The 22,155-nt window shown below is 42.5% G+C and overlaps 1 protein-coding gene across 1 annotated transcript in view; it reads right to left on the bottom strand.

Moving 5' to 3' along the window:
• The window catches only part of ARMH3 (armadillo like helical domain containing 3), a 135,786-nt gene extending 113,731 nt beyond the window's left edge, over positions 1 to 22,055 (bottom strand). The window contains exons 1-11 of the mRNA XM_074907584.1: positions 21,971 to 22,055; positions 14,589 to 14,700; positions 14,061 to 14,117; positions 13,779 to 13,925; positions 11,451 to 11,558; positions 10,537 to 10,629; positions 9,586 to 9,660; positions 8,816 to 8,902; positions 3,304 to 3,360; positions 2,242 to 2,285; positions 692 to 752 (exon numbers count right to left, since the gene is read on the bottom strand). Coding sequence (XP_074763685.1) covers positions 692 to 752; positions 2,242 to 2,285; positions 3,304 to 3,360; positions 8,816 to 8,902; positions 9,586 to 9,660; positions 10,537 to 10,629; positions 11,451 to 11,558; positions 13,779 to 13,925; positions 14,061 to 14,117; positions 14,589 to 14,700; positions 21,971 to 22,026 — 897 coding nt within the window. The 5' untranslated portion in view covers positions 22,027 to 22,055. The remainder of the gene's footprint in view (positions 1 to 691; positions 753 to 2,241; positions 2,286 to 3,303; positions 3,361 to 8,815; positions 8,903 to 9,585; positions 9,661 to 10,536; positions 10,630 to 11,450; positions 11,559 to 13,778; positions 13,926 to 14,060; positions 14,118 to 14,588; positions 14,701 to 21,970) is intronic.
• Positions 22,056 to 22,155: the final 100 nt, after the last annotated feature.

Raw genomic sequence — 22,155 nt, 5'->3', positions numbered from 1 at the left:
ATTTCTATCTGCTTGTCCCAAAGTGGTAGCAGCTTTACCCACTCCTGACAGACAGCTGTCAACACTGAACTATCCTTACTTACAGCTAGATCTCAGACTACAATTAAATCTCAGACTAAAGCAAACCCAAACCAAACAAGGGGAACAGTGAATACTCTTTATAAGGAAGAAATTCACAATTGCCTTTGGAGGGTACCCCTCTGAAAATGCAGACACTGCCTGTTGCAGAATCCAAGTTTACTTCATAGCTACAGTGTGTCCAGGCTTGAGAAAAGAGACAGTAAAGAAACAGATCTCTAAAGCTAGTGACAGACAGACTGAAATATTCAGCTTCTCTGTTTTAGGCTACATCAACAGAGCAGCAACTTTTACAAAAAATAAGTTGTTTAAAAGTGTCCAACAAGTAATTGTTATTTTCTTCTAAAAAGTCAACTAGAATGAAAAAGATGAAGGAAAACAATTACATTTATCAATGCCAGAACAGATATCTCATCCTTTAAAAGAGCTTTCCCAGACAGACAACACCACACTCCACAGAACACAGCTATTTCAGTTGTATTTGGATTGGACTGAATGCATCTCCTCCTCCAGAACCCACATCCCAAACTCACAGTGTTTGGGAACACCCTCCTGCTGAACTTCCATGAAGGCATCTATTTTAAAAGTAGAAAAACACTGCTTCGTTGCTTACCATATTAGTTAGGGCTGAGAAGAAACCACTCTGGTGTTCCTCTTCCTTATCTTTGTATTGCCTGAAAAAAAAGGAATAAGGATGAAGTTTCAGGGTTAGAAATGGAACTAGGATTATTTTATCTAAATCCCTATGAGACAGTCTTAACTGATAAGCATACAGGATGAAGAAAGCTTCAACATTCACAAGCCCTTTTCAAGAACTCACAAAAAGAGATGCAAAGGGTATTAAAATAGCTGAAAACTGTGTAGAGTTGAAGTGGGGTTGCTAAAAGATGTGAGACTGAACAATGCCTGTGCTGTTATTGAGGATACATTCAGTCTGGAGTAACACTGAAGGAAAGGGACCAAGTGACTTAGGAAACTTTGTCCTGCACTGGCAAAACAGTAATGGACCACATGAACACACAGTCAGTAACCACAGAATAGTTTAATTTCAATCATCATCTACTACAGACTCAACCAGTCAATCACTCGATGGCCAGCAGAAACTGGGAGGACCATTATGGTTCATGGCCTGATCCTGCCTGATACCATGTTCCTGGAGTAAGTGAAGAGACTGGAACTGGAGTACCTGAGGTCAACAAATAGGTTGGGTACTTCAGATTTAAGGTAAATTGCTTCATTTGGCATTCAGACAGATCAGCAAAGCTCACATGGCCATTTATCATGTCTTTTGTACAGGAACCTTATCACACACAATGCAACATGCAAAGAAAACAATTCAAAACTTTTTGGGAAGAGAGGAAAGAGCAAGTTAAGCAAAACAGACCGTAGTCTGAGACTGCTTTTGTCAGAATAAAGGAAGTTGGGGGGGTGCATTTTTTTTCTATTTACTAATAATTTACTCTGTTAAATACACTTACATGATTTGCTGATCTTGCAAGTCATCTGCATATCTATAATAGCAGACCTTCAAAGGAATTAAAACATTTTTCTGGATACTTTTGAGAATCCACTGCACAAAAAAAAAGTCTTGGGTTGTTCAAGTGAAATTGCTTTAAGTTTCCAAATTTTTCTGAAGCACTTTCTTCTTAGGAAAGCTTATATATTTTGTGTTGTTGCTTATGAAGAAGAAGCTGGGAACACACTACCCCTACTGCTGGCCTTCTGGCTCTTTCTTCAGAAGTAGTTAATGCTTTCTGGCATGTGGATAGTCCTGGATACATTTGGGTTTTTTGGATCATGTTTCAGTTAAATCAATTTTCTAACAGAGAAGTGCTCAGCAAATCATTTGTCTTTTTACTTGGGACTAAGATTTTACACAAGCTTCACACAGAGGTAAAAATCCATGATAGTAAAAACATACAATAGATATCTTCCCCAACAACAATATGTCTCCTGAAGCACATCAGTGCAGCCGGTACAGATATACATTTACACTTGCAATGACAACTGAGCCAAAGTACCTCGAAGCATAAGACTACTCCCTGCCTCTACAGGTGCATCAGGGCTGTTAGGTGATAAATAAATGCTTTAACATGAAAAAAAGTTTGCGGAAACGTTCAGCAACTATCATGCATTGAAAAACAAGAGACAATTAGATTTTACCTGTTATATTCTGATAAAGCCTGGGCAATTACAAGTCCCATTCCCTGAAAAAAAGCATTAAAAAACCTCTACAGTACAAATCTCAATGCAAGATATCACACACACCACACATAGCAGTGCTGTCCCCGCCCCCCGCAAGATAACCTAGCACGCTATGAAGAAATTCCCCTGAAGCTGTTTGAACTATTAAGGCATGCTATGATACAACAAGAATATCTTCCAAAAATCAAGACACCAAAATTTAAACGTGAATATCTAATTACTAAGTTAAGCAGAGAACACTTACTCTCCTTGGACCTCCAGACAGAGCTTACCCACTCAAGAAGCCTCAATAAACCAGTAAGGAAGGAAGCTGGACATTCAAAAGTTCAAAACAAAGGCCATAAACACTAGTAACCTTTTCACTTCTTGCAAACAGTCTCCACCTTTCCACAGCTACTGACCATCCTTTCTGTCAAGCTAATTTAATTAACTCAGAATAATTGTTCTCACCCTTTAGTTAGCATGGAGCTTGCTTTTTACTTCACCCCTAAAAAACAGCTTCTAAGTCTAGACCCCACATAGCTGATAGTGTGCTGCCACTTTCTATCCAGACCTGGATACAAAACTTAATCAGTGGCTACAACCCAAAACATGTTGCAGGGCTCTTGACTCCAGTACAAGATTCCACTGAGCTACAAGAATTAACCTGTGGATTGGTAAAATCGGGTAACACAGCAACGGAAATGAGATCTTTGGCATAAACTATCTTGTGCCTCTTTGGCATGTGATAGCAAATTGTGTATAAATAGTTCATAAATGTATAATAGCTCAACTTTGGCATGTTCCTTGCTACCCAGCTTTTTAGCCACTCCCAACTGGTGATCAAACTGTCCAAATCATGAGCTGCCTAAGTTATTGCAGGAGGGCAGTTAGGGCAGACACCCACTATACTGGTGCTCTTTACAGCAGCACTGTTCCTAGGCCTTCTTTCTACCAGACACCATGACTGCATTCATTACAGTAGCACCACACATGCAAGAGCGTCCCCAGCAGCGCAAAGGGATCAAGTCAAATACTTACATTGAGTGTGGCCTCATCATCTACGATGGAGAGCTTCACAATGTAGGGATTTACTGACTGCTCAGGATGGGAGGAGAAGGAAGAAAGAAAATTGGATTTAAGTTCAGCCTTCAGGAGAAAAACACTATTATCTTTCCAAGTTTACTCAACCACTTAAGAATAATCTCTCTCCTGTCCCACAAGGCAGAATACACACAAAAAACCAGAAGTCACAGCACACGATAAGGCCACTATGCCTGGGACACCTCCTTACTGGCTCCGACAGGCAGTCTCCTGATTTTATTGAGACGAGAGAGAGTTTCTGCTGCTCCACTAGCTCATCCATCAGTCTTGAAAGCAGAGCAGCTGTCCTGCAAGCCTGTTATCTGTGACACACACGCTGTTATGCAGCAGAAACAAGCAGTGAAGCTGGGACTGAGCATTAGCGTTCTGATATCTCCCTTCTGCAACACCTTGCAGAGATTGCTTAGAGGAAGGAGGACCCATGAATGCAAGACAATGTTACAGACTCAACTGCCACTGGGTTAGAGCTCAACACTTTAACAGTTTACACCACTGAGAGCTAGAAGTTTCTGGAGAACATAACTTCCTTGAATTTAGCTGAACAAAGCACACAGGCTCCACCTATAAAGATAAGTCCTAATAATTTAAGAAGCATTTTAGACTAGCAATGTACATTTGATTTATATGTGTCAGTGCAAAACTAACCAAGTTGATTTGGAACCAGGACATAAAAGGAAATGCTCTATCTAGTACATGAGAATAAAACCACAAAGCATGCATCAGATGCAGCCCTACAACATACACGGTTATCCGACTGATTTGCCCACAGCTTGACAGCTAGTTAAAAATAAGGCTGATCAGACAACACCACTCTCACCATTATTTGGTGCTTTAGGAGGATCAGGCTTTCTTTTTGGTTCAGAAAAGAAACTGATGAGAACAGACCAAAGCTCAGCCAGTCTGTCAGCCTGCCTCCAGCAGCACACAGCACTGTCTGCTGTCTTGGAAAAAGACAGAAAACTCACACAGAACCCATATGTGCACAGTGCATGCAAAGACATTTCCTTGAGGCTGGAGTAGAGGCTCCTACTGAGTAACAATATATGGTCCTCTCTGTACAACCATGCTCCCCTTCAGAAATTAAATTTAGTCAGTCTCAGTAAAGCAGAAGCAAGCTTCACAAATCCGTAATTAAATATAGATTAAAATCCATCCTTGTAAATATATCTTAGTTTCGCTAATTTCATTCTCTTGCTCTCCTTATACAACAAGAAGCTCTCCACACCACAGCTCCTGCACAGAAGAGAGGCCAGCCTGTGACTCTTGACCAATAAAAGTGATGGGGCTTTTCCAGGCAACAGGCAGAAGGGCTGTGCTGGATCAGAGGCTGCAAGGTTATCCAAATTCCCAGATGTGGGGAATAAGCAAACTGGGAGATACTACATTGACCAACACCACCAGGCTGCCCCGAGACCTAGTCATCACTCAGTCCCATCACAGCAAAGGAGGGGGAGTGGGTTCGTTGTCATCTCCAGGCTATGAACAACTCCTCATGCTCCTGCTGCCCTTGACTTTCCAAGATGCATGCTCCATGTCTCCTGCCCCTTGGCAGCAAGATGTCATCAGTGCATAGCTGACAGGGTCATGAAGCTGGCCTAGCTTGATACAAATCTCTGCCCTCTATCTTTTCAATTGTCATTTTCTGCCTGAAGTATTCCATTCCCCTGACACATTCCATGCCTCCTCTAGGCTCCCCTAACTCCTGGCAGACAGCCAACCAGTGTAATCCACACATTGTATTAGTCTGTATGGGACAAGGCAGTTTCTAGTGCCTTTCAGTGAGCAAGTCTGTATGAGCATGATGAGAATATTCTGTGCTGCCCACAGGTTGTGCAGTTTGCTCCTGCCCCACCTTAAGAGCCAACTGTTCCAGTATTGTCTGTGAGCATTAGACTGCACAATGAGCATCAGCAACCTGCAAGTTGTGCAAGCACTCCTAAACCCACCCTACACTCCCTGCCTCCTTCCCTAACTCTGATCCTGCCGTTTCAGAGTTCAGTTCCCCTCTCACTGGGAATCACAACAGAAGTTTTAAAAATCTGAATTACACTTGCCACTCCACGACACGCAGAAACATGCAGCAGCCTTGAAAAGTGGTTGATAAGCATTTTTACAACTTCAAAGTGTGTCAGTGAAGCAGTTACACAAACTTAGAAATAGCTTCTGCCTCCACCTGCCTCCAGAAAAAAAATCAAAAATATGATTCTCAGCTCTTCAGAGAACACAGGCCTTTTCCTATCATTGCCACCAGATAACAAACACTATAGCATTACGATCATCTTGCCAGTGATGAGGTACAGACACAAACTCCTGGAACCTGGGAATATTCACAATGTCCTCCATGAACTACCCACCATTAGATGCCAATGCTCTCATAGAAATTAAGGTGGAAGCTGCAGGGAGATAATTACCAGGTAATTTTTAAAGCAATCCCCAGGTAAGACATGCTGTACAAAGTGAGTATTACATGAGGCAGGACACAGGTTTTGCCGAGGGAGTGAGATCTCCTCCATGCTCCCAAATGTACCTCTACCTCCAACACAAACCTATGGGAAACAATTCTTTTGGTAGGAAAAGCAAGCAGAAAAAATCCCAAGTTAACCATGTATAATCTCTAGTTAGCTGCTTAACTCATCTTCACATCTGTAACACAAAGGCCAGAGTCCACTCAATTATCCCTCAACAGGACCTTTTCCTGACCACTCATCAGGGATGATTCAGCAGCTTTGCTGCCAGCCTTGATGAGACCATCTCCTCTGCAGGCAGGCCATTGTGCAGGGAATTGGAGCTTGAATAATTACTCTTTTTGTTAAAGAGATTCATTTAAAATAACTTGAGTTTTGCAAGACCTTTTGCAAAAAAAAAAAAAAAAAAAAAAGGAATTTTCTGACTCTTCAGTGTTGATAGGCGTCTCTTCAGCACCTGTAGTTGCCTATATCAAGGAGAGTCAAGTGCATGTAACCATGTAACCAGACATGAAGGGCTCTGCTGGACACACTATATGCTGCCAGACAAGCACACAAAGGGAAAAATTCACGTTTTGACTTTCTTTCAGCTCTGTTTAGCAAAAGATAAAATATGCCTCGTGTTCAACCTGCTCAAATTGAAAAGAAATTTCCACCTAGATGTTATTAAGTAATCTAACTACTTAAAATCACTACCTGATTTTATGTTTTAACTTGCTATTCTAGCAGTCATCCCTTAAAACACTTAGAAAGTGATCAAATAAATACTCTGCCTCACAGCATTTCTCCTGTTTGGCAGCTTTTTGTGTAAACTTAGCATCACCATTTTCCTGATATAGTCAATTATTTAGTTACTCTTTTATGTTTCTCTCACATAGTATCAAGGTAAAAATATTTTCTCTGAAATCAGGACTAAGATTTAAAAAAAAAAAAAGACGACATAAAACGTAGCTGAAGACTTGAATTAAGTATATACTTGAAACAACTCTTGAAAATTATCGGGTTCCAGATCAGGGATGTCCCATTAAAGTTCCATGTAAAGAGATGTAAATCATTTTTACTCCTAAAACAGAAGTTAATGAGCAAACCAAGATCTCAGCTACACTGATAATGAAAACATGAACAGATATTCCCCAAGGAATTTGAGAGGAGACTACAAAATTCCCATCCCCAAAACATGAAAGAACACCCTGATGCAAAAACATACTGGTATTCACATTAAAGACAGACACAAAACTCAGTCAACTAATGTGTTTTCAGCCTAATTAGATTTTTTTAAGCAGCTGGAAACAGAATTTAGCAACCAGTGAAGTTCAGAACAGAAGAGAACCTACTAACTACAGCACAGTTAACTGAAGAGAACTCCAAAGGATTTAAGGCATGAAAGTATGCTGCAATACACTGACAACACGAAACTGACTCTAAGGGCCAAAGCACAGCAAATGAAAGCAGCTACTCTACTTAAGGACAAAGATTATAACCGCATTACTACAGGTTTTGCTTGTAGCACTGCTTACAAAAGGCAGTCATATAACACCTTCTAAGTTGCTTTCCACCTTGCCAGTTGAACTACTCAAACTGAAATTCCCCTTGCTACACATCTGCCTCAGGCTGGATCGTGCTTTTTAAACATCAGCACAATTTCTTTTGGGTGCCCAGTTTGAAGACATCTAGGACAAAGTTTTCCAAAGCACCTGACCCCACCTCAATACTCTACAGAAAGTTACTGCGAAGAGCAGAGGACAAGTCTTATATACTCACAGCACTCTACCTCACTAAGGACATAAACTATAGTACACAGGGATTCATAACTCAGGGATGGGATTACACAGGTCTCCACCATTTAACCAAAATGTTGCAACGAGACCTCTGGTCTTTCCAGTCTGCCCTCAACAGTAACCCTACCCATACGATTCCCAACAGTTTTCCCTCCTAGCCATATACTGAAATGAAACTCCATGTTCCTGTTCCACACTATCACAGAACAGGCTGCTGAACAGAATCTGTAATTCATGATTCTGTCAACATTCACAGGAATGAGAAATTAACAGGGATTACTTTGACAGTAAGTATAGCTCCTGTCTTTTGTCTATTCTCTAGGTCTATTCATAATTCAAAACAAGATCTATTATAAAACCAGGTAGGTTTTGCAGCCTGCTCCCCTTGCCATAATTCTGTTGAGGAGGGGGTATTCCAGCACTTTCCCATTTTTTTGCCAATCTGAGTATATTAAGATATTCCTAATTATTGAAAAAAATAAGATCGATCATTAAAACATCATGCCTCATACAAAGGAAAGCCAACATGAGATGTTTTAGTGACGTCTGAAATGTTTCTTTTTCAAGGTGATGAGTAGCAGAAAAAATGGGAATACATCACAAAGTAGCACAACCAGTTTAGAAAAAGGAAGACGAATAAAGTTTCTCAGAGAGAAATCAGTCAAAGAGATAGAGACAGACTTCTCTTGGAAATACTAGCTGTGATGTTTCAGTTCATTCTTTGGTCACAGCTTCACCATCTCTTCTGGGGATCTGTGCTCTTTCAGTCTACTAGTCAGGTTCTGAATCACAAATTCCATCTGAAGACCAAGATGACTGACAGACAGCTCATTTTACTTTGGAGATTATGTATAACCACACAGTTACACACTCAGAGGCAAACATGCAAGTTTGGCACAACAATAACTCTTCCAAAAGGACCTTCCTCAGAATACTTCCATGAAGGAAATGCAAATCCCCTAGGTATTTTCTTTCATGCTTTCACAAAACGAGCTGTATGAATATCATACACATTTGATTATATGCATACGTTGGAGACAGATACAGTTAACATAACTGCCTTGCAAACTTCTGTAGCTCTGTGCTGATACCCTGATAAATAATACAGTGTGTAGAGCTAAAAACTGTACTGTACACTGCCTTAATAATCCAGAGGGCAGTGTAAATTAATAAAGTGATGTTTCTGTTACCCAGAAAAATACCTACCTCATATTTTCTGTAGTTGACCAGCAAGGCAAGAAGGACAACAGCATCATAGCCATGTTCCCTGCGACTAAGAGGGCTGGACAAGATCTGGAATAAATAATCACACTGTTCTGTTCAGGCCTGCTTCAGGAAGCTTGCAATGACTCTCAGACAGTGCATGGTCATGATATATATGAGTAAGAACAAATTATGTCCTAACTGAAAGAGGATATTTAAGGTTGAGGGAGTGTCAGCGCTTCCAAGAAGTTCTGCACACAGAGAAGCTTATTTATCACAGAGAGGATGCACACAGGCTTTATGGGCATAAGGGGCAAATATATTTCTCGACAGCACTGGACAGTATCTCAGAGCACCAACAACATTATATGTGCAAGTTATCTGGGTTTCCCCAAGCCCGGCTCCACTTCTAAAAAGTACAATTTATCAAGAGTAGAAAAAAACCTCAATATATCCAGACTGCTTTTTGAAAAAAAGTTCTTCCAATACAGGAATTCTCTGTGAAATTAGCCCAGAAATCTGTTCAGTTTCTATCTATGCACAAATGTCTCAAGTGAAAATACTTTAAATAGTCAGTAGTGACTAAAAACAGCAGACTAGAGTAAGGAGGAGACTGCATTAAAAAAAAAAAAAAAGCTATGACTGAGCTATGAATGGAAGCCACGCACCGTGCCAGTCAACCATGCTGCAGTGAAAAAGGTGAAAAGCAAATATATCACTGAGAGCTCTCGCTATGGAACAATAGCCCCTGCAGCAGAAGGAAGAACCCTTACCTGTAAAATAGCTTCAAATATGCTGTTAATCATCACATACTCCAGGATGGTGTTCTGGCTAATGTTATCTGTCACCTAAGTACAAACACAAGTATTAAAATCTCACCCAAAGCCTCCCATGATCCTTTAGCTGCCTCTGGCACACACTGGGAACAGAAGAGTTCTACTACCAGATTGACACATTTAACCAGAAACTCACACTTAGTCAGCAAGTCAAGGTGTGACTAGCAGTAGAGCTAGACAAGAAGAAAAAGAAATCTGTCCTGCCTTCCACCCCTCTCTCTGGCAAGAAGCACGACCCACGTACTAAGAGCTCCCCCTTTCCTCCACAGATTGGTATTTTACACAGCTGCATGACAACAGCCATCAGCAGCTGAAGCAGGCTGCTATACAGAAGGCAGTGAATGAAGAAACAGGGTGCATATGCTCCACTGAACACTTTCCCCATGATGAACAGGGCAGTGAAGACCTCTCCTATGCTTAATTTTCTCTTATCACAGCTAAAATAGTTCACAGTTGACTGTGTCCAAGAGATGATGAGTGACTATTTGTTTCAACTTCCTCATTCTTTACATCCTTACCACTCCTGTCTATTCCACACTTCCTGTCTTTTTTCAACCCCTCTCAGATAAATGGAAAGGGAGCAGAGGAGACTTCTTAAATACCTTTTTCCCTAAAAAAAAAAAAAAGTCAATTCCTCCTGTGTCTCTCCCCTTTTGCCCCAGTTGACACCTATCTTAGGAGGCGAAAACAGTCTGCCAGTCTGTACCGGCATGTGGTTAGAGCAATGATGCATGTTCCGGGCTGACCCTTGTTCTCATTCACGATTTTTTTCCCCTTTCTTAAGCTTCACACTGCAGCATTCTGCTCAAGTTTTGAGACAGCTCCATCCCTCAAGATGTGGCTCATATAAGCCTTTAAGTTATTATTATACAGCTGGTATATATTTACCGTCACCAAGCAGAGAAGTAGCTTCAGACACAAGCTTTTGAGGCTTTCAGAACCTTCTGCACATAGGAGTGAGTCCAAGCTCTCCATCAGATTCTAAAGAAGGACAATCACAGCATTTGAAAGCAGTATTTAAAATTATTTGAAATTTTTGTAATAAAAAGCTTTTTAGGAGATTCAAATACAACAGCACCAATATAAAGCCATGTTATTCCAGAACCAATAACTGAGCCATTGCTACTGTTACACAGGCCACATTCACACTACTGGCTCTCAACATTGTTTTGTGTTAACTACAGTTAAAGGCATAACATCATGTTCATTTTCCAAGAGTCCTCTCTAGATGCATGAGAGATTTTTGCATACATGTAATAGACTTTATTCACAAAGTAATTCTGAGCTCTGATAGGCAAGTTACTAAATAATTTCCCCAAATGTATTATTGTTTGTAGAGAGATGAAAAATTACTATTCCTTGTAAAGAGATGAAAGATACAACAGGAATTCAGCTTTGTCACTGATTATTTTGTCATTTCCCAAAATTCAACAGCTTTACATTGAAGAACATCAAATAAGTTTAAAACAGTACATGTGCTCACAGAAATGTGAGAACACAGGATATCACTATCAGCTAAAAATTAAGCACAAGGTATGAGTCTCAATACTAGGCCTGTGCTAGACTTTTCTTAACCATAGCAACTGCACAGCATGAAACTAAAGGAAAAGAAAGAAAAGTGCTCCATTACTAACAAACACAAGGACCCCAAGTGTCTTGGTGCCACTAGCAGGTAAAGAACTTTAGGACAGCTGTTTTTAATCAGTGGCTGCAGTATTACCCCCAAAAGCTGCACCCTGGTACACACACCTGTCTACAAATCACTGCTCCTGCAACATGGCTCTACATTGCCAGGGCCTCACCTTCATACACAGCTCTGCCTTATCAAAACCCACAAGCATGTTGATGATATCAAACCCAGAAGTGGATTTGTTCTTCTGATGGACACCCCGAATTAATGCACACAAAGTCTGCAAAGGGAAAAATCAGAGGATAAGATGTAAGACAACACCTACAACTCAACAGCAAAACCCACCATAAGACCCTCTCCTAGCACTGGCAAAGCATTTAAATGAATACCACCAGCCTGGAAGCCATACATTTTGTCTGACCACTCCTCCACCTCTGCTGTTTCTAAGGAGGATCTTGGGTGCTGAAAACCTCAAAAAAAATAGAGAATATATTTGTCCATATTTTTCTTGTTTGTTCACCCCTTCATTTCATAGCACTCTGAGAAAAGGTAATCTTACTGCTTCTTCCATCCATAGTCAGTTTGTACCAGACAAGACCAAGATCTTTGGAAAATAGCTAAGTCTGACTTTTAGGCCAGAAATACTGATCAGGAAACTGCAAGACAGAGCAGTGTCTAATATATGGATAGACATACCTTAGAGCTTTCCAGATTGATTTATTTCAAGCATGCCAAAACACACAACATCCATACAACACAGAATCACAGAAGACCAGATTGAAAGGGACCTCAAGGACCGCCTGGTCCAACCTTTCTTGGCAAAAGCAGGGTCTAGACAAGATGGCCCAACAGCCTCTCCAGCTGAATCTTAAAACATGTCCCATCAAGCTGAATCTTAAAAGTGCCCAATGTTGGAGAATCATAGTTTATCAGATTATGCCCATCCACAGAGCACATGCTTTTGCTATAGAGAGCACAAATTTCTGTTTGGTTGCCACACCGCTACACAAAGTCTGACTTCGTCAAATAAAAAAAAAAAAAAAAAAAAAAAGAGGAAAAAAAAGAAAAAATGTCTCCAAGGCTAAGTTTTCCTACCTACCTCAGGGGCTCTAAGAACCTTCCCGCTAAACGTAATCTCCTTCACATTTCTTGTTGCAGGCACTGGATTACTGATTCTCCAAGTTCTTGGAAATCATTCGCAACATATAGGTATCAGCACACTATGCTTCCAGCAGACATTCAGGAAAATTTATGGACAGCAAATGTCTCATTTGCCCCAGGAGATGGAAATGTCTGTGGTGACTTTTGTCATCAGGCACCTTTCAGGTCTGTGAAGAGGGGACTGACCAGGAATATAACCACTGCAATTTTAGTCTCCAGCTTAAATTCAACTGTAAAAAGTAATTCATTTCAGAAGATAGAAAGCTGGAGACAAGCAGACCTCAAGGAATCAGCAGACCTCCAGAACCATACAGAAGCAAAAGGGTAAGGTAGACTTTTTTTTTTTTTCTTAGTGTGAGAGTCAGGCTAAACAAATCTTTGGTCACCATTGTCATTCTCAAGAAAAAACTGCTTAAATAAGTTTGGGCTTCAGGATCACTTTCCACACTAATACAGTCTGATTAAAGAAACAATCTCCCAACTCAAGCTCAGGATGTGTTACCTTGTTCCTATTTACACTCAAATTGCAAGATTAGTCTAGACTTGTGCCCTGGCCTAACTTTTGCCAATAATGATAAAACAATGCAAGATTGTATGTCAGAGGTGTAAATATTCTGTTTTAAATCAACTTTTCCCAGCTTACTCCCTATCCACTGTCTCCTACAGGTGACCTCTCCAAACCTGAAACACATATCCTGTATTCCTACAGCTGAGAGAAGCTGCGAGAAATGCATTCACCAAACTGTAAGACTCAGCCCTTGAACTAATAACATCAAGCATCAAGACTGAGGAGGGGAGTCTCCCACACAAGACAGGGGATGGCACAGCTGTGGAGAGGAGCAACCTGCAGGAAAATGGCTATTAATTCTGGGTGACAATTCTTCACAGCTTTCACTTAGGAAATGTCCAGCAGGCACAGTCTTCTGTATAAATTTCACACTAACTTCTCCAGAGCTTTATTTGATTTTCAACCCATATGGAAATTCAAAGAGGAGGCTGAAATGAGGGAGGAGAAAGTAGAATACAAAGCTACACAGAGTACTCTTGAGCCCCGAAACTGACAGCCTACAATATGAACAAGCCCCTCTTGTCCCCCCATTGCCATCCACTTCATCCTGCATCACCAGATCCTCTTGAATTCTGAAAAAAGCTATTGTTCTTCAAAGACTAAAGAGACTGTGAATGTTTGTATCCACCACAGACAGTAAGTAACAACTGCTCTGTAGACATCACTTCTCCTCAGAAACAAAGAAATGAGCACAAAATGTTTGACAACAGCAGCAAATACATTGCCTCCTCAGAAGCAAAAGAGAGCATTTCCTGTCTCTCAGTGTGGTACCTGTAATGCATTGACCACTCTGATTGGGTGCTCCTCACCCAGTGCCTGGATGCAGTGCTGAAACAAGCAGTTGATGTTATCTTTTATCTTCATTAACTCTTCCCCATCCAGAGCCTCCAGCTTGCCTTCTAGATATTCCAAGTTGACCTGTCAAGTTAAGAAGCAGTTCATGCATGTTACACAACCACTGACACCTTAGAAACACAAGTCCTTGCACTGACAGTCTGCCGCTTCCTATGTGGAACAGCAGCAGCAAATCAGAGGATGTTTAGTTCCCATTACCTTCATGAGAAACAGCTCCTCCCAAAACCTAGGGTTGCATTTACTGGGGTCCTCTGTCTGAAAGGAAAAGGAACAGCCATGAGATCAAACAAGAAGAAATCATTCAGGCCAAATTAAAAAAAAAAAAAATAAATCACAAGTAGCTGAAAATCAGCATCATCCTGCTGGATGACCAAGTGGCCTCACATTATAGAATTCTGTCTACACAAATTCCCCAAAACAGAGGGACAAACAGAAGCAGCTCTTAACTGGGATGCCTCAGTTTATTGTCTGTATTATTTTTTGAGAAATACTTGAAAAGCCATGACTTTCCATAGATGACAAACAGTCCTGGTAGACAACAGGACAAGTTGACATTAAGGATGAGAGCAGAATACAGAGCTCTGCATGACAGTAGGAAGGCCTAAAACATGTGCCTACACTGTGCAATCCCTACCTTGGGAAAAAAATCCACCATGCAGAATCCTCAGCACAAACTAAACCAAGAAAACTTAACACTTTAGAAAGAAGAGACACTCAAGTCCTTACCGTGAAAATCTCATCATACATCAACACAACTTTCTCCTTCAATGGCTTCTTGGAGGCTGAAGATTTCCGGAGCAGCCCACCTTTCTTCTCTGTTTGGGCCATGCTGTATATCCTGAAGGTAAGAATAGACAAAAAAGGTTAAGGAAACCTGAACTTTCCTTCAAGGCATATCTGGCCTGCCTCAACTATGAAAGACTTTTTCATTGCAATGAAATACTAATAGTCTCTCACAAGTTGAAAGCAGAGGCTTTAATAACTACAGCAGATAAGAAATCAGACCAAAGGTCCCATCTAGCCCTATAGCCCCTTTCAAAGAAAGACGCAAGTCAGACACAGGCAGATACAGAATAAGCTCCTTATGGATAAATTTTCTTAATTCTTCTCTGGTAGAAACTGATTCATGATCCAGACCAGTGCAGTTTACATCTAGAAATATATTTTTAATCTCATTGCATGAACTGTGATGCTTGTTATCAAATGGATATCCAGTCCTTTTTGATGCTGGTCAAGCCTCAAGGACTTCTTGTGACAAAAAGTTTCTGAAAATGTTTGAAAAATTCTTATCTGTTTAATTTGCTGCCTACCAAAGCACTTCAAATTCTGCTTTTGCACTCTAAGGTGGCATCCAAAACTAGGAAGCATTTGGCTGTAAAGCTTTCCTAAAGCACTCCTGCCACCCTTGCTCATCCCCACCTCTGCACCTTGGCAGATTGCAAATCTGAAAATCAAGCCAAAGAAGAACCCTGGCCTCAAAAGCACCACATGTGGTTCAGTTTTGGGAGGAGGATGGAGGAACACAAGGGAGCAGCTTTGCAGAGATTTTTTTTTTTTTTTTTTCAAACCAGATGAATTTCCTGACCCATTTGACAGCAAAGGGTTTTCTAGAAACACAAACAGGTTTTACTATAATTAATTGGTGTCTCAAGCTTACTGATTATTCTATTTAAAAATGAAACGTGATTATTACAAAATGAGCTGTTACAACAAGAAACAGTTATAACTGTAGTCCTGAACCTTCTGTGACAGTCAACCCATTCCAGGGGCTGACTGAACGCGTGACTTGCCGTGTACTCTCTCAACCTCATGTCTGATGCTACAAAGCACATCACCACTCTGACCTCACAAATATGCATTTCTCTGCAATCACAGATTCTTCTGGCAAGCCTCACAGCTTCAGCACTGTTCTAACCTCCTCTGTCACTACAGACAGCACTGAGGTACTTAGCAGAAAGGGAATGCCATCCCTTCTCACATCCCTGAGCTCCCAACCTTTCTCCCATACCTCCAAAGGTAATTACACACACAGCAGCAGCATACCTCAGGCAGAGGCTTGACTTAAGTCATGCTCCAGAAAAACATGGGCAGGCTCTTGTGGTAGCTGCACTCAGCCATGTTAAATTATGCATAGAAAGGTAAGTTCACTGCAGTCAGCATCTAAGACCCAGAACTTTCTGAGCTGGCAGCCATAGAGACAACTTTGGATTTAGCCTCCATCCCAGGCTGCCTGAACCCATTCAACAACCACAGCATGTTTAGATCTATCTTTTCCTCAAAGACTAAGTTCCAGCAACTACTGAATGCCAATTCCATATCTCTTCGACATTCTTTCCGCTGCAGACAACTTTTGATTGTCTAAACTACAGCTATGTTCTCAACTAGGACTCTCAGGCTCCCAGAGTCAGTTATTCAGACATCCATCCCTTGAGCCATAAATCTCAGTTCTAAGCAGCAGGAAAACACCTTTGGGCCTTGTGAAACAATGCTTCTGCCAAAGACCCTATGCCAGATGTGAAGGAAGGAGCTTTGACTGGATGGGAAAGCAGAGGATAGGACAGAGAGTAGCAGATCTCGCACCTGAAAAGCTGGGTGCTCTGCCTTCCCACTAGAAAGGGAATATGCACAGCTGGCTGGTCAAGGGCTGCTGTGTGTGCTGGGCTGAGAATGGAAACAGCCCCAAGACACACGGACAGAAGAAAGCTTAGCAACTACTGCACCATAACCTTCTGTAAATACCGAAATTATTCCTGTAGCCTAGGCAGGTCTATGCATCCAGTTAAGATGGAAAAAGTTTTCAGTCTAACAAACCAAAAAGAAAACATTATTCAATCATCTTGATAGCTTCTCTTTTACAGACTTTGCATTATTTTTAAACTGTCATGGGAAATAAGACATTATTCTAATTAGAAACTTAATTGGAAACAGAGAGAAATCTATTAAAAACCAAATCAAGAACGATGTCACTTTTAGCCTAGCAATACAAATCTTACCCAAGATTGCACAAAACAATTTCCCAACTAGAATTGTAAGTTTCTGAATCTAAAGCAGCTGCCAGCCCCAGCATACAAACACATCCATCAGCGTGCTTCTAATTGAATTACAGCTAACGAATCCCAATGTCAAAACTAATAAACTAACTCTCAGTGCTTCTAGGTCAGCATGCTCACATCAAATGCATATGTGAATGAGAAGGGATCAACATGCTCTGCTTAGTCCCTGGCCTTTGCGAGCTGCATTTGAACACTTTTCCTACATTTCCAGAAAGACAGAAAAATCTAAATCCCACAAGATACAAAGGCTTGATGCTGGGTGAGCATCAGAGGGATTGCATGATCATGTGAACATTCTAGTTTCTGTCAAAATGGGACTTGAGATTCATATTCTCTCAACCAAAGCTGCACAGAGCACATACAAAGAAGACTGCTAGAGGCAAGGATTAAATAATGTTCTTGTTTATAATTTGCTGTTCTACAAATGAGCATATGGAGGAACAAGGGGAGAAAAGCAAAAGTCGCCTTTCATGCCAATGCTTTATTAGGCTGCGCTTGTTTCATGACCTATGATGATCAGGCTGTACAAATGGCTTTTTCTTTTCACTTTATGCAATTACATTTTCTAGATGTCATAAAGACAGAAACAGGAAACTGCATTTTGCTAATGGGGACCTTCTAGGCAGCTGCAGAAAGCAACAGTTAAATGCAGAAAACATTTATAAATAAGTTGCAGAGGTGTCAAATTATAAGGACACCGTGACAGCTAATGAAAAAAACAACACTGAATATAGTTAACAATTATCCTTTAAATGCATCACGTTTAAAAAGCATCAGTGCATTTTCCACATTTTAGGTTCAAACGGATAATTTATTCTGTCAATAGGTCAGTCTCATTAACACATGCTGCTAAATGAATCCTGCTGTAGTTACTGACTGCACAGGAGAACTACCCCTCAGGGCCAGGGAAGTGCATGCATGTGGATTTTTAGAACAGCAAGTACTTTGCTGTGCAGCAGAAGATCCAAGATGCTTCATCTGGAACTAAAAGAAACCTCAACAGAGCACGAGTCTTGGCAGCACAAAGACTGGAAGATAAAACTCATGGCAGACAGAAGTTCAGGCAGACTCTTGCTTTATCTATCATCAACCCCAGGAGACCAGCTGATCCAGTCAGGAAGAAAGGGATGAGCACAACCAAACATCCACCTCCTTTCCATTTCATTCCAGAGCTCATAGCAGAGATTCCAACCAAACATGTGACATTCTGATGAACACATCTCTGTTGGCTTTTTGTTAGAGTATCCACAGGAAAAATGAACCTGACATTTTAAGTCTGAGGTTTATTCAGACTTGTGCATACTGAAAACTCTGGCTGCTCCAACTGTCACTCAGCTCCTGTACAGACATACTATTATTCCATAGATCACCCTTTAATAGCAAAAATACTGCTACAGAGAACATCACACTAACGCACATCTACACTGTAACAACATCAGGATCCAAAACTTGTAACTTCTGTAATCTTGCATGCAGCCCACCAAGCGCTGTATTTTGCATTAATTGCCTAGGCTAAGAAACCTGAGAAGTTTTCAAGATTACAGATGCATATACACGACCCCCATATACAACCAGACATGAATAAGTGTATTTTTTTCAGTCTGGACACCTCAAGAAAAAATGTACTCTAACACTTCTTAGCTAAATAAAAGGGAAACAAACAGAGGACATAAAATGGTATTTTCACATATATTCACATTTATTCCCTATCTGAAAAAGGTAGTGCAAATGATGTGACCTACATTAGTGTGTTAATGCCAAAGCCCTGGACCTCAATCAATATTTATAAAGACACTGAATAAAGAACTGAGATACTTTTGCTTTTAGAATCCAGTATCCCTTGACTTACCACTGCTACTAAGATCCAACTCACTTGTTTAAATATTTGAAGGCTAGTACTTGTCCCCACCAACAACTGCATGCACTTGGGACCCAGTGTGATCACTCTTTGCCTTTCAAGGTATTTTGCAGGTGCATCACTCAAGTCTAAAGGAAAGTTGTTCAAAAATTATCATCTCGATCACGCAAGAGAGGGGGATAAACTGCTGCCTAAAAGTTAACTTAGAGCTTCTAAAGCCATAAATTATAAGCCACGTAGTCCATAAATTCTTCAGTTAAGTTCCAGAAGAAGCTTGCACTTAATCCACATGATGAATCCACAGAGCCAGTATTGGACCTGAGCAGCTGGCAGTTAGAACACAGTTCTAGCACTCATCCATCACTGGAAGCAATAGAGAATCTGCCCCCAGCACAAGAGTTTATGAATCCTCATGCACAGACAGTGCCTTGACCCAGTTCAAGTTCCAGTATTAAAACTCCCAGGACCACCCAGCACAGCCTGGCAGGCCACTACTGGAAACAAGAGAGAGAAGGAACACACTGGGCTAGATTTTGTCAAGACTTTAGCAACCATCATGGCCAAATTCCTGCTCTAAGCCCTCTGGCAGCTTATTCTCCACCAACTCTTGCGTTGGCAGTTACAGTTTGTGCTAGTACATCCACGCTGGTTTTATATTTCATCCATTCTTTACAACCTTACTTGTATATCATCCATTGGAATGAAAATTCTTCAGAGTGTACCTTCTTTTATGACTGTAAGGTGCCCAACCCACCACCAAGGGAAACAGTAACACTCACAGAACACAAGCCTTGGATCCAGCTGGCAGAATTTCCAGGTGCCTTCAAGCAGTATATAACGAGAACTATATTCTGAGGGTGTGCTGATGACAAAAACCCACATAGATCCTACTTCTTTTTCTGCAGTACCAAGCAAAATAATCCCCAGCACAGTCCCAGTATATGCATTTTTACCAGCAAGTCCTTCCATCCTGCTCAGAGTGTTAGCAGTGTACGTGCTTCTACACAGTACAATCTGAAGTTGCACTACTACTGACTTGTATTTCCCCCCTTGAAAAACAGGAAAAGCAGTTTCCTAATGCAGATACAGCCACAGACTATCTCCCACTACACCTGCTTCAGCAATGATAAAAAAGAATAACATCTAAGCTACATTTTTCACACTTCATCCATAATTGCCTTTCATTTCTAGCTGTCCAGTTAAAATAACACCCAATCCATCAACTTCACACCATCAACTAGTTAAGCTTCTTCCTGTCAAGTCCATCTAGACACGTGTCACACGCTTCCACCTCCATCTGTTCACACCATTTTTACAAATTCATTTTTTCATTTCATCACGTTTCCTTCCCATATTCCTGGCTACAATGCCCAGCTCTCTCATATCAGGTGGTCTCTCTGAGTTTTCACTTTTCAAGCCCTTTAGAATACATCCCACCTAGTTTACCATGAAATACTCCACACTGCCTCTACACTCCCACCTAAAAGCTCATGCCACTCAGAGACCTTTTCAGATGTCTTCCTTCTGAAGAAAAGCACTCTCCCTGTAACCTTCCCCAGCCCTTTTCCCGTGGTTTCAGTTGTCAGTGGGGATCCAAGGCCCATGTCGAATACAGCGCAGCTGTATGACCTTAGCTCCGACTTCTGAGGAAGCTGCCATGTTCTAAGCAGCTGCACAGCAGAGCCTCGACAAGATAAGAAAGGTAGAGCTGCAGAGAGGTTACATTTTTGAGATCTGGACCATTAGTAGCACAAACACGCAAAAGGAAAAACACGAACTCAAAAAGGTGTAAGTCCTAAAACAAAACCACCAGGGAGCCAGAATACAGCAACTCAGCAATTCTGAGTAGCTGAGGCTGACCCTTCCCCTCCTGAGGGATGACTGCATGGCTGCCTGGTGTGTTAGCAGGGGTGGTGAGCAGATGAATGCTTAGCCTAGCAGCTCATTAAAGCCTCACTGTTTCTTTTGTACCTGCTGGCCAATAACTGGGTAACATTTTTACTTGTATATACCCCGCCTGCAGAGTCTCTGCACACAGCAAAAAGTGCCCTAAGGGACACAAACAGAGGATTACGTTATTATTACGGGAAAACCAAACTGATGTCCTTTTCCCTCTCCCCAAAATTCCTCTTAAAAATCTGTCACGCTTTCTACCTAGAGCTCAAACAGCTGGTGAACTGCAATCACCACATATCGCAATGATCCAAATTATCTTATTGCTTTGCATATTCCACCCACCTGCTCAGCCCGAATTGGCTCTCATCATATATTCAGATTACAGTCTCTGCTTAAGAGCAAACTTTCTTACAGTGACATACGCAACAAGGTTTTGGCTGAAGCTGCAAGCTTATGTAGCAAGCTGCCTCTGCCTTCAGCATAATAAACATAACACGCTCCCACTCCTTTACCACAATTGACTGCTCCCCTTGGCTTTGCCCATACAAGTGCTTGTAGGACCGTGAGGTAAACCAGATAGTTGGAATGATCAGTGATTAAAGAACATGCCCTGCTCATTCTTCATCTAGAAAGAGTTCCCTTGAACCCAAACCACCTCGGCAGCGGGCGGGCTCTGTGGCTCAAGAGCAGCTGCACCGGCACGGCCCAAGGGTTGGGCAACTCCAGCCTGCTGGGAGGCCTCCTCGGGCGAGGCAGCACTCGCTGCTCGGCACCCGGGGGCACTCGCTGTGGTAACGCGCTCTCAGGGGTCACGGCTGCGCTGCGGACAGCGGGGGAAGGACCTACAACTTCTTAAGCAACAAACTTGGATAAAACTACTCCCGCAGGCCCGAAGCTCCCTGAAAGGGGCAGGCCCCACGCGGGGCAGGGTGGGCGGCAAGGGGCCCTGACACAGCCCGGGGTCACCGGCCCGCGGAAGGAGCTCTGGCAAAGCAGGTTTTCCCCCCCCCGGCAAGGTTCCGCCAGCACCGGCTGCCCAAAGGCCGGGGGCAGCTCCCCGGACCTGCGGGGCGGGCCGGCGCGGCCAGCGACGGACACCGCCGCCGGCAGACGGTGCCCGGCGAGGCCCCCCGCGGCGGACAGCGGCGCCGCCCCGCGGGCCCCCGGGGCCGGGGCGGCAGAGCCCCGGGGCCGCCCGCCCGCGCCGGGGCGGCCGATCGGGAGGGGCGGGGGGGCGTGGCCTGGCCCCGCCGGGGTGGGGGGGGCCGCGCGTCCCCCCCGCCCCGACCCCCGGCACTCACCTGCGGGCAGCCGTTCCCCTTCCCACTGCGCAGGCGCCGCCGCCCGCGCCGCGCATGCGCCTTGGTGTTCCGCGCCGCGCGGTCCTAGCGCCGCCGGCACTCGGAGGAGGGCGGGGGGACGCTGTCAGCGTCGGGCCTCGCCGCCCGCCGGTTGCCCGGGCGGCCCCCCGTTTCGGCGGCAGCCA

This window comes from Athene noctua, chromosome 5 (assembly GCF_965140245.1).
Source record: "Athene noctua chromosome 5, bAthNoc1.hap1.1, whole genome shotgun sequence".
In the NCBI taxonomy this organism is placed as follows: Eukaryota; Metazoa; Chordata; class Aves; order Strigiformes; family Strigidae; genus Athene; species Athene noctua.
The sequence above is the reverse complement of the archived record's forward strand: the minus strand, read 5'-3'. Positions and strand labels throughout refer to the sequence as shown.